At 38.9% G+C, this 12,655-nt stretch overlaps 1 protein-coding gene across 1 annotated transcript in view; it reads left to right on the plus strand.

Annotated features, from left to right (window-relative positions):
• Nucleotides 1-12,655, plus strand: part of GlcAT-S (Glucuronyltransferase S) — a 324,478-nt gene that overhangs the window by 145,445 nt on the left and 166,378 nt on the right. Inside the window, exon 3 of the mRNA XM_067766183.1 lies at nt 11,983-12,255. Within this exon, the coding sequence (XP_067622284.1) occupies nt 11,983-12,255 (273 nt within the window). The remainder of the gene's footprint in view (nt 1-11,982; nt 12,256-12,655) is intronic.

The raw sequence follows: 12,655 nt of genomic DNA on the forward strand, positions 1-12,655 counted from the left end.
TCCAGTTTTTGGTATAAAGGTGACCCTTGAATCGTTCCAACCCCGTGGAATATGGTTAAGAGCACAAACTCCTTTGAAGATGTCATACAACCACAAATAACTCAGCTCGATTGTTTGCTGGAGTTGTACCGTAGCCAACCCATCCGGCCGTGGTGCTTTGAATGGCTTGAAAGACATTATGCAAGATTGAACGCTTTCCGACAAGCCTTGCGTAGATTACCTAGGTCCGCGTTCCACCATGGTGGTTTGGTCTTACCCCTGATAGATTTCTTCCTAGGGCAGGCCTTATCATGAGTCTCCCCGAATGCCTTTGTATACAAGTGAACCATAGTATCGAGCTCTGCAGAGTTCTGGGGAATATCAACACTAGATCCTGAGAGCCTCTTTTGAAGCTCCTCACTATAGATACGCTAATTGGCGTTTTTAAGGTTTCTATGCCAGACAGTTTTGAGCGCCACCCCGCCAAGGTCGAAGCGGACAAATCTATGATCAGAAAAAGAGTGTTCTCCAAACACCAACCAATTTTGTATCATGGACTCCCCGCTGCCCGAGATAAGGGTGACGTCCAGAACCTCCTGTCGGCTCTTAGCAAACGTGGTTACCGAACCTGCCGCTTTCAGCCCGCATATCTTATGCCCTACTACCCAAAACTCTTGGATAAGGACTATATTAGCCGCTCCACTGGAAAACTGGAGCAGCGGCGCAGCAGATGGTGCTTTACAATGGTGGAGGTTTATTTGTAGGACTCGCACTAAGCCGAGCACCGGCCACCTCCACCGCTGTCGAATCGTCGTCTTCGTCAGACATTGGCTCCTCTTCAGTGTACGCACTGAGTCTGTCCAGCGCTAGCGAGGAGATCGAAGACGCGTCCCCGCCCAGCATTTCATCCGTCGGACTGACTGCGTTAGGTTCTGCGTCCTCTTCCTCCTTGCCCTCCGCTTTCTCTGGCTCTATCTCCAGCTCCATGGTCGTTAGAGTGCACCTTAATCTTCACGGTGTCAAAACCGAATTTAATAGCGCCATCCGCGCTACAAAAAAGGCACTGACTCCTTGTTGAGCAGGAGTATCGCCTTACGCATCGCCCTGGTGCTATGCTCCAGCTGCAGGAGTCTCCAACTAGAGTATGTTAGCTCTGGATTGAAGGTCCTTCATCATCCGGCTTGGATGGAATCCACACCCCAGCTCAAGGCCTAGATGGGATGTCCTTGAAATCTACAGCCCTGAGCATCGCACCATTGTAGAACTCACCCAACCTAGCCACCGCCTTTTCTACAAGTCGGCTGACCTCTGGTCATCGCAGGCCACCAACTTGACTTGCCCCTGGTACCAACCCACCTTTCTGCAAGCAGGTGGAGGTACAGGGTTCTCCCTTACTAAGGCAACTGACCATCTCGGCGCTTATCCAGTCCCATTTGTTTTGAAAGACCTGCTCCTTCTCAGGATTAGATTCAAAGACCCCCACAAGGATGCTACTTTTAGCGCCCTCTGCGAAGGAGGGGCCGTTGTCCCTAAACCTCTTAGGCGCATTCTGCGCAACCTGCATCGAACGGTTGCGCTTACCAGAGGCCTATTCCTTCACCGGAACAGGCTTCTCAAAGTCAGGCACGATAGTTTTCGCCCACTCAATTTCCTCCTCTAACTCCTCAACGTCCCCAGGCAACGCCATGGAGAGCAAGTTAGGGACGTTTGCCAAACTTTTCAGGATGCGTATAGCCACCTGCCTATGCCTATTTCGCATCTGTGAGTGACGTTGCCTATCCTTCCTGGGTGTACGCCGACGGCGTAGCCAGAGGCAGGCGGACGGGCCGCTCCCCCATGCTAGTAGCTCCCTCAGTAGCAAACTGCCTACCGAAGGATTACTGACAGAGGCAGCGGGTCCAGTCGCCGTCCCCAAGGCTCCCCTAGAGGAATTGATGGGCGATGTACAAGACTCCTGCGCCGCCTGAAGTCTTTGCACACCACCCGCAGTAACCGCGTCGCGGCTGGTAGAGGGGCCCTGCATTACACGAGCTTCCAGATTGATGGGTGTTACCCCTTCCGGCCTCGTTACAATTATTTTCATTTTTATTTTTAAAATCCATATCAGAATCCCACGATTTGTGCAGAACGGGGTCGTCCACCGCAGGCAGAAATCCGCTATACCTAGGGTAAGGCCAAGATTCCAACGCACAGTGTTTCGTGTAGAACAAGCTAGCTGGACAAAAACAAAGTTCTTATTCCAAGAGAAGTGTAATGAGAAATAAAAGAAAACAAACAAAATAACGGGATTTTTGGTTTTTTTTGAGATTTTTGCTCATATGTATTGAGTAATTGAAGTAAGAAGGCAGGAGTGGCCGTAAAATGCATTGATTAATTTGCAAAATTCTTGTTGAATTTAAGATTCATATTTCTTTTAAGTGAACACTTTTACATAATTTTTTTGATGGATTCTAAGCTCGAAGGTAAGTAAAATTTTTTAATAGTAATTCTTTCACAATTATAGTATTTTCAATATATTTAACATTCCGTTATTAAGAAGAAAAGGTATTTTTTCCCTATATTTTTAACTTTAGGGACAAAAAAGTTACATACATCCGCGGACATCCGAGCTTAATTTTACATATGTTACAGTCGCAAGTATTCTCTAATAGTCGAAAGAAAAAACCATTGCGAATTCTTTGCATATCTATTTTTAATTTTTTTTTTGTAGATTTAGTTATCTCTACATATCAAATAGGATGTATGTACGTACCAGCTCCGACGAGATATTTGAAGCTTTAAAGCTGATCTACAAACGGCAAAACCAATTCCCTGGTACAGGGAACAAACACGTAGCCATAAAACATACAAAAATAAACGCGCAAGGTCAACAAGAGCACACCAAAAGCAAAAAGGCGAAGATCATTGACTTCAACCTGCCACAACCTACCGCACCAGTCACCAAGGCATAAAAACAGTTACATACAATGGATTGATGAAGATAAACCAAAACCAGGTTTCGGCAATACCAATGACGGCAACACTGCTCGTAGGTTTTTCGAGAATTCTGAGGCTAGTGCTGAGATTACGGGATTGGATGTAACGCTCATCAAAAGATTCGACACTCTCTTTCGCGCATTAGCATTTGGGTACAATATAAATATCCAAAGATTTGAAAAATTTGCGGTCGAGACTAAAAAACTATACATAGATCTCTATCCATGGTTTAATATGCCTGTTACAGTTCATAAATTCTTAGTGCATAGTACTGAAATTATAAAATCAGCAATTTTACCTATTGGTCAACTTTCCGAGGAAGCACAGGGGCTTCCTGTAACAAAGATTTGAGACGATTCAGGGATTATAACACACAAAAGCAGACGCGTGAAGCCACGGATAGAGATCTTATGAATATGTTGCTTATAACATCGGATCCTTTAGTTAACAGTTTTAGGGAGATACCTAAGAAAAAATTTAAAAGTCTGATTTCAGAAGTCTTAAATTTACTGTCCCCGATAATGTTGAGAAGTCAATAAATATCCCAGTTGTTTCAAGCTTTCACAGTAGTGTTGCTGATGTTCATGACTATTCCACAAGTGACTCATCCAATGAAAGTGATGATAACGAATAATAACATAATTATAAAAGATAACCTACCCTATAACTTTTTGTTGGATCAGGTTTTATTCAATTTAAATCTATTGTCTTTTCTACTTTGTATGATACTTTATTTTTAAGTTTTTGTAATAAGTAATTTTGACATAATTAATTTAATTATTTAAATTATTATTATTGTAATTCACTTTTACATTCCTGACTGGTACTATAAAATAATTCTGTAAAAATTGTAGTGCCAGGATAAATACTCAAATAAATACAAAATATGTTTGTACATATGTACAGTCACTCACATAAATAAGTAGACACCCCTTTTTGGATAATTCTTACAATTTTCGCTTTCGCAAATTTATTTTAACTAATTTCCCATAAGAAAATTTGTCACGATCTATAACAAAGACTAAATTATATTTAAAAAATTCGACGAATTTTCATAAAAAACTTTTAATTTTTTTTCCGAATTTTTAGAATTTTTTAGAGTATTGAGATTTGTATTCTATTCAATTTAAGTACAATAAAGTAATATACTTAAGTCCTTTAAATTTTTTTGGATCTATGTTACTTATTCACATGAGTTACTGTATATGAAATAAGCAAATGTATGCATATGAAGTAAAATTTTGGAAAAAAATAAAAAAAAAGAACATATGGCTGAAAAAAATGGCGTAGTTGTAATAAATGACTGCATATGAAACGGAAAATCTCATAAAATAATTTTGTCCAGCTAGCTTGTTCTACACGAAACACTGTGCAACGGTGTGGCCTGGTTCCTAGAGGGCTCCGTTAGGGCTATTTGAGGGGGTCCCCAGCCAGGCTGACCATAGACACGGCAACGCATAACACCACAGGTCCGGCCTCCACCGCGATACTACGTTCAAGAGCCACTTCCATATGCCAGAGCTACTAAGGAGCAAAGGCACAAATGGCACTGATTCCTGAACTTAGCTAGCACTCCCCTAGGGGGGTTACTGTAGTGACTATTACCAGCCGGCACCCTCTAGGAGGGTTCAGTCCAAGGATTTTCACCAGCCTTTTTCACAATAACTATCATTTAAAGAAATCTATTGTAATGAAATTCAATATACTACTTTATCCAGAATGAAGTTGGGCCAGGGTGACTGTTGTTGTTGTAGCAGTGCTTCGCCCCATCCAATAGGTGCGGCCGATCACAAATTGTCATCAATATCGTCTAACGGGAGTCCAAGGAAACTTGCTGGTTTCAACAGAGCTGTACGATAATGAGAGGGGTGTTAGAGGCGTTGGTTCCACATTACAATTAAAGAGATGGTTGGTGTCATGTGGGGACACGTTGCAAACGGGGCATACATTTTGCATGTCGGGGTTGATTCTGGATAAATAAATAAAAAAAAAAAAGATTTTGGCGTGTAGGACAGTCGGTAGCGTAGTGCCATCGACGTGGACGTTCAAAATGGTCGACATTTGGGACGTCCAAGTTGTAAATAAGGTCGGGGATGATTTAGTCGGTGATAATGCCAGATTTCGCGAGGCGAAAAAACAGGAGAGATCAGAGAGGTAGCCCTTTATTCTGTTGCAAAGCTCATCGATCTGTGGGCCCGGGCCTGTGGCCATTATTGTGCAGTCATCGTCGTAAGAAACGATAGTAACTCCTTCCGGTGGCGAAGGTAGTTTTGATATGTAAAAATTAAACAAAAGTGGGGATAGGACACCACCCTGTGGCACCCCTTGTTTAATTCTTCTTGGCTTTGATGTTTCGTTTCTGAATTGCACCGATGCCTGCCGACCACCCAGATAATTTGCGGTCCACCTTTTAAGACATGGGGGAAGGTTAGACCCTTCCAAGTCATGCAGTAACGTGCCATGGTTGACCGTATCAAAAGCTTTTGATAGGTCTAGCGCTACGAGTACTGTTCTATGGTGGTGCTTCTGATTTAAACCACAATTTATCTGAGTGCTAATGGCATTTATCGCGGTGGTGGTGCTATGGAGTGTTCTAAAGCCATGCTGATGGCAGGCTAGCTGCAGTAGCTAGCTTTGAAGTAGGGGAGCAAAATGGCTTCAAGCGTCTTGGCTACTGGCGATAGGAGAGATATCGGGCGATATGACTATCCTATGTTAGCTTTAGTAGCGGGACCACCTTGCCCATTTTCCATTTTTCGGGAATGACAAAGGTGGAAAGAGACAAGTTGAAGGTATGCGCTAAATATTTGAAACCCTCTTTCACTAGGCTTTTAAGCATCGGCATGGCTATGCCGTCTGGGCCCACTGCTTTGGATGGTTTAGCATGACCGATGGCATCCTCAACCTCTTTGGCGGTGATGGTAATCGGAGACGCGCTGAATTTATGCTTATGTGCGTGTCAGGGTGACTCGTGTCTCCGTTTGTAGTGTGATTTCTTCTTTTGCAAGGGTACCCAGGTAAATCTTTGCATCGAATTCAAAAACGGTTGAAGATGTTATATTATTTAAACAATCTTTGTTTTTAGAATTAAATTGCCCTAGACAAGAAACACAAAATCGGTTGATTACCGCGTCCACTTTCTATATAAAAATTGAAAATACACATATAGAATACGCATACAAATTTAAGATCTGTAGACTCTACCGCTTCTTTCCATGTATTTGGCAATGAAAAAATGTACATATATTGTTCATAAAAATATATTTAAACAGCAATATATATAAATCAAATTCTGTGTGCATGTGTGTGTTCGCTATGGAAACGCATTTCCAACACTTCAATCGTCACCAAATTTTGGCTATAGGTTCCTTCGATCAACACGAAGGTTTTAGGATAAAAATAATTTTGATATATAAAAGGGGCGTGGCACCTCCCATACAAATGGAATCTTTGGTACTGCATACCTCTGAAGGTATACATTCCAGAACATTGAAATTCCGTAAGGACTTATATGAAGTCAAACCCTAACACCACCAAGAAAATGTGGAATTAGGAAAAAGGGGGCGTGGCACCTCCCATACAAATGGAATATATCATACAGCATATCTATGGATGTAGTAATAGTAAATAAATAAATAAATGTAAGGCGCGATAACCTCCGAGGAGATCTAAGGCCGAGCTCTTCCAATTTGCGTCGTGCTCTTCTTGATTTTCCCTACAAATTGGCCGGACGGGACCTACATGGTTTTATGCCGACTCCGAACGGCATCTGCAAGGCAGATGAGTTTTCACTGAGAGCTTTTCATGGCAGAAATACACCCGGAGCGCTTGCCAAACACTGCCGAGGGGCGACCCCGCTTAGAAAAATTTTCTTCTAATTGAAAAACCCTATTTCTAAAATTTTTGATGTTGCTTTGCCCGGGGTTTGAACCCAGGGCATCCGGTGTGGTAGGCGGAGCACGCTACCATCACACCACGGTGGCCGCCATGTGGTAATAGTAGGATACTGAAAATTGGTAAGGAGCTATATGACGTTAAGTCCTAACACCTCCAGTAAAATGTGGAATTGGGAAAAAAGAGGCGTGACACCTTCCCTACAAATGGGATTTTTCAGAACTATGGCTGCCGTACAAACTTAGGTTATTTAAACACGTAAAGTTTGACTGCATTGTTGAGTTTGGCTGTTATTCCTTTTGGAAGTTTAGTAATCTGCCGCCGTTAAAAAAATCTACATCTATATATATTAAAATCAAATTCTGTGTGTTCCCTATGGAAACGTATTTCCCACAAATCAGTCATCACCAAATTTTGGCTGTAGGTTCCCTCGATTAAGAAGAAGATTTTTCAAATTTTAGAATTAAGAATTTTAAATTTAATTTTGTTTTTTTGGCTTTGCGAACGAGTAATATTAGCTTCCAAAAATGATGATGGCAAAAAATCAATGATCGCATTCAAAACCAAATTCCTGGTGAAGTGACGAAATATAAATCTATCGACACAGTTACAGATGAAGATCAAATTGTGAATTATCCAATTGAATTTCTAAACTCTTTAGAATCACCTGGAATGCCTGCGCATATATTAGCTTTGAAAATTGGCTCACCAAAAATGCTTCTTCGGAATTTAGACCCACCAAAATTGTGCAATGGAACCAGCCTTTGCGTGTAGAAATTAAGGCTGAATGTAATCGAAGCAACAATTATCAGCAGTAAAAGCAAATGTGAAGATGTGCTCATACCACGGATCCCAATGATTCCTACAGATTTGCCATTTAAATTTAAGCGCTTACAGTTTCCTGTACGCCTTGCTTTTGCAATTGCAATCAACAAAGCAGAAGGACAATTGCATACTGTTACAGGATTAAATTTAGAGAGTCCGTGCTTTTCCAATGGCAAGCTATATTCTCTAGAGTCGGAACGCCAAAAAATTTGTTTATCTTTGCACCGCATGAAAACACCAAAAATATTGTGTACCTACATACATGCAGTACAAATAAAATGTTTTAAACGAAAATTTCACGAATTCAATTTACGGAACAATAAAATAAATTATCAACAAACAAAACGGAAAAAATAATGCAACATTCATTCGATCTCGGGCGTTACAACGTACGCCGGGTAAAGCTAGTTCCATATAATAATGTAACGAATTTACTGAAGTTCCGCTTATTCCAAGTCTTCTACTAACGTTCGTATCGCTAAACTGTTGAATAAATAACTCCAATATTTAATAATGCAAAATGGGATTTATTAAAGTACTGATACTTCACAACCGGTAGCTTGCTTAAATCAAACAGATTGGTCGTGCCTCAGCTGGTGTTCCTTTTTTACTCTTGGGTTTCATCTTTGACATATTTCTAGGCGTTTCTATTTTTAGAATTTGCTACTTGTTTACCAGCTATAAATTTCTCAGCTATAACTACAGATGCATAACCATATGCGCGTGTTTATGTGAGTGATACTTCCACCGACGATTGCCTACTTTTGGGAGTATCTCAGATATATGCATGTTTTTATGCGTTTCTCTCCGCTGCTTGTAGGGACACATGTGTAGACATAATGATTAATTTGTTTACGCACATACAAGTGTGGCAACGTGCTTTATTTTTGTTGTGGCTTTATTTACTTAGTATCAGATTAGTGATGTGAGTATCACTTAGTGTCACTAATATTCGTCACAATAATAAATGGAGTGAGTACGATCGAATTCTCTATTCCCAGAAATATTTTCATATCTAGCTCAAGGTTCAAACAGAGATCCATTTTTTATTACCGAACATTCGGCGAAAGACGGAAGGTTTAAAATCCGGGAGTTCTCAGATTCTAGAGGGAAGTAGTCTAGGTCTTCCTAAACGCAGGCAACGTTGAAGCACCCACCGATGCTGATAGTGTTCCACTCGCTCTTCACAATAATTGCTACTGTAGCATTCCAGGGCTGATACGGGACAAATCGTACACATTTTTTTCATTTTAAGGCCTTAACTAATAAAAACTATAACTTTTCAGACAAATTTTTTAGTGTATTGTTGTATGGTACATGTGTAAATAAAAATAGAAACCTGTTCTTGAAATATTTGTATATGTGTGTGAAAATTGCAAAAAATCATCTGTTTGTCTTTTGGTAGTAGTTGTATCAAGGTTTGTTGAAATAACAAATAAAACTTAAATACGTTTATTCGAAAAAAAATTTTACGGGACACATGTAAATCACTTTTCAAATTTCGATTTCCCCTATACCATATATCGTAGTGTGCTCCACCTCCTCAAAAAATCCGGAGAAGCTAGGCCTAAATATTCTTCTGGAAATTTCACATGCATATTACAGGTACAGGCATAGTTTTTGTACAGAAATGAACATTTTTTATTTTTTCAGCTAGTTAAGATGAAGGAATAAAAATGGTTGCTAAGGAATTTTTGAGAGTTATTTGATTCGTCAATTAAATTTTTTTTGTACCAATTTTTGTTTAACTTGTTTTTTCTCAAGCTGATACTAATTTTAAATTCTACCTCCTTGCTAAGTTGAGGTGTGATATATTTAAAATATATTACCATTGAAAATTAATGATTTATTTTCTATTTTGGCCGTCAGAAGATACTGTTATTTTATATTCTTGAGCTCAAGAAAATTAATGTGGAAAGTAGTTCCATAGAATGCTCGTACTATAGACTCTGTCATTGTACTTCTAAGCGGTTGTGGCTACCAATATGCGAAATATGAAATGAACACTCAAAATAAACTTGCTCAGAAGATAAATATTGGTGGAATTTTTTGCAATAGGCAAAGAAAAATTTTCCTCAATTTGTTATATGAATTTTTATGATAGTGAAGAAAATTTCCATGCATATTAGAAATGTTTTTCTTTTGTTTTTAGAAAAATGTTATTGTTTTGAGAAGAAATTCCTATGGCGAAAAATTATTCCCATTTTGGAAAATTTTTTTGTTGAGTGTTGAATTGATATCTGTGCCACAGAGCTTCCATGCCTTTTGGGGAGGGCTCTCCTCCCTTTCTCGCGAGGATCCGCCACTGCGCCAACCTATGAATCGACATTTTTTTGCCTCGGCAAAACGTAGTTTTCAAACCCATATTATTTTATATAACAAGTGTAGAAAAATATGCACATGTGTTTAAATCAACGGTTGTTAATTGTGATTTATATTCAGTTATTATTCGTTTATTGAATATTAGCACTTAAAACTAACAGTAGAAATTGATGTATTCAAGGTAGATTTAGACAAATGATATTTGAAAGGTTTGAATGAAAGATTTATAAAATGAGTTGTATGAATTGAATGATGCTCTTAAGGCCTTCCGCGATGGTACGTATATGTTCCGATGACTATCGCCCAATGAGTTGATTGGAAGTAATGAAAGGCAACCCTAGTCTACTTCACCTGCAGGGTTGTATGAGGGCAAGTCATACAACTGGTTAGGTGACAGAAACTCTCTTACGGAACGGAATACTATTTAAGTGAGCACAACTCACTTAAACAACGCTCATATACCATTCACCCTACATAATGCATGCACCTTTATGCCTAGATAAACGCTCTTGATTTCCTATTACATCCTGAAATGTACTTGCGTGTAAAAGTTATTTATTTTTATTAGTCTACAAATTTAACCGTTAATCATACTAAATTTAGTTACGGAATACAGATAAATTACAGAAGCATACAAATTGAAACAAATTATATTAGAAAATATGTATATATATTATTAAATCAGTTGTAATTGATTATTAGTGCTGTCGGAATGGACGGGATTTCGAGCAGCTGATGTATATTTAACACACAATAAGTAGAGCTGCAATGTGTGGGAGGTTGGAAAGGACCAAGCCAACCCCCCAAATCATTGCGTTTTTAAGGAATTCAGTAGGTATGGAGTGAGTCACACGTATCAATGTTTTTGCAGTGCTTATTGAAATGAGTACACAGACAACGAAGAGGTTCGTGCATTTCAAAATTCGATCTGCATGTGCTTATATAAAGCGGTTGAAAAAGCCCACATTGTCTAAAGGGAACATTAAATAAAATTTCACCAACAGAAACGGGCTATTTACCATCCATCTAATAAGTTTTACTACAAATAACACACCTACTATCTCCCCACGACTCCGTAACGTAGGGAGCTGAATAAGTTTTAAACGGCAGGAGTAGGGAGGAATAATCCTTGAGGGGTCCCACGGCAAGTCCCTTAGCGCAAATCAGGAATTGCTTGTTATTTCGTGATTCTTTTGATAACTTTTGATTATATTAGATTTTTTTTCAATAATCGTAAAAAGCCATGAATTTTTAAGCTATTTTTCAATGAATTAGAAACTAATGATTAGAAAAAAAAAGCATGGGCAAGTATTAAATGGCTTTTAAAGATAATAATCACGGGTAATAATTAGTAATTAAATAAATAAATGTAAGGCGTGATAACCTCAAAAGAGATTTTAGGCCAAGCTTCTCTCCTTGCTCCTTGAAATTTGAACGGCATCTGCAAGGCAGATAAGTTTTCACTGAGAGCTTTTCATTGCAGAAGAACACTCGGAGTGCTTGTCAGACACTGCCGAAATAGTAATTAGTGATCATTATTTAACAGGTTTGCTTTTGCAATTTCTTTTGGTAATGGGAAGTTTCCAATTACTTTTAGGAGTCCTTGTAATGTAATTGAAAAATTTTAAGATTTCAAGTGATTGATCACGTATGGAAGCCCAGTTCACTCAAATGATAAATATAAATCTGTCAACCTTTTCGTAAAAATTATAATTTATATGAATCAAATAAGTATTTGTAGCCACCAATTCACATACTACTTCAGTGCTTTAGCGATTTAAAAAATTGAATTCGATCACGGATCGTATAATACGATACGAGCCAAGGAAAATTCATCAAAATAGGTAGGACATTTTAAAATAAAAAAGTATCCAAACACGACATTTTTAATAAAGTGGTCTCAAAAACGATACAATTGTATAAAAACGGAAATGCTGACGTCGTTTACGCCTAAAAATTATAAAAATATATTTTTTTTACTTTCAGATAAACTTGCTCACACCCGGGTAAATGAATCTCAACTGGTCTGCAGCGAAGTTTTTACAGACAATAGAACTTTTATACAAAACCAGCCTCAACACCATTATGAAAAATTACCAATAATATACTTTGTTACACCCACATTTCCGCGTCGTGAACAAATACCTGAGCTGATTCGGTTGTCACACACGCTCTTACATGTACCACGCATCCATTGGATAATCGCTAATGATCAATATACATGCAATGCATACCTTGACAGTTTTCTCAATAAATTGGGTAAAATGTTTGAATGTTAATATTTTCTTACATTCATCACACTTTTATGAAAACTATATGATTTTACTCGTAACAAGTTTTAGAAGAACCTCCTCCTTGGAGCGACTTTTATTTATAACTGGGCTTCAGTTCCTTTGATATATCATTCAACCTATTGGGCGTACTCCAGCGCGTTGGGGCAGGCTAAGAATATAGTAAGTAAGGCATGCCTAACGGGAGAGACGACTTAATTTTGTATCCCTTAACAGGGCTGTACTGTGCACCTTGTTGTTGTTGTTGTTGTAGCAATGCTCGCCCCACCTAATAGCCGCGACCGATCACAAATTGTCATCAATATCCTCTAACGGGAGTCCAAGGAAACTTGCCGTTTCAACAGGGGTGGACCATAAGGAAAGGGGTG

Source organism: Eurosta solidaginis, chromosome 2 (assembly GCF_040869045.1).
Source record: "Eurosta solidaginis isolate ZX-2024a chromosome 2, ASM4086904v1, whole genome shotgun sequence".
NCBI lineage: Eukaryota > Metazoa > Arthropoda > Insecta > Diptera > Tephritidae > Eurosta > Eurosta solidaginis.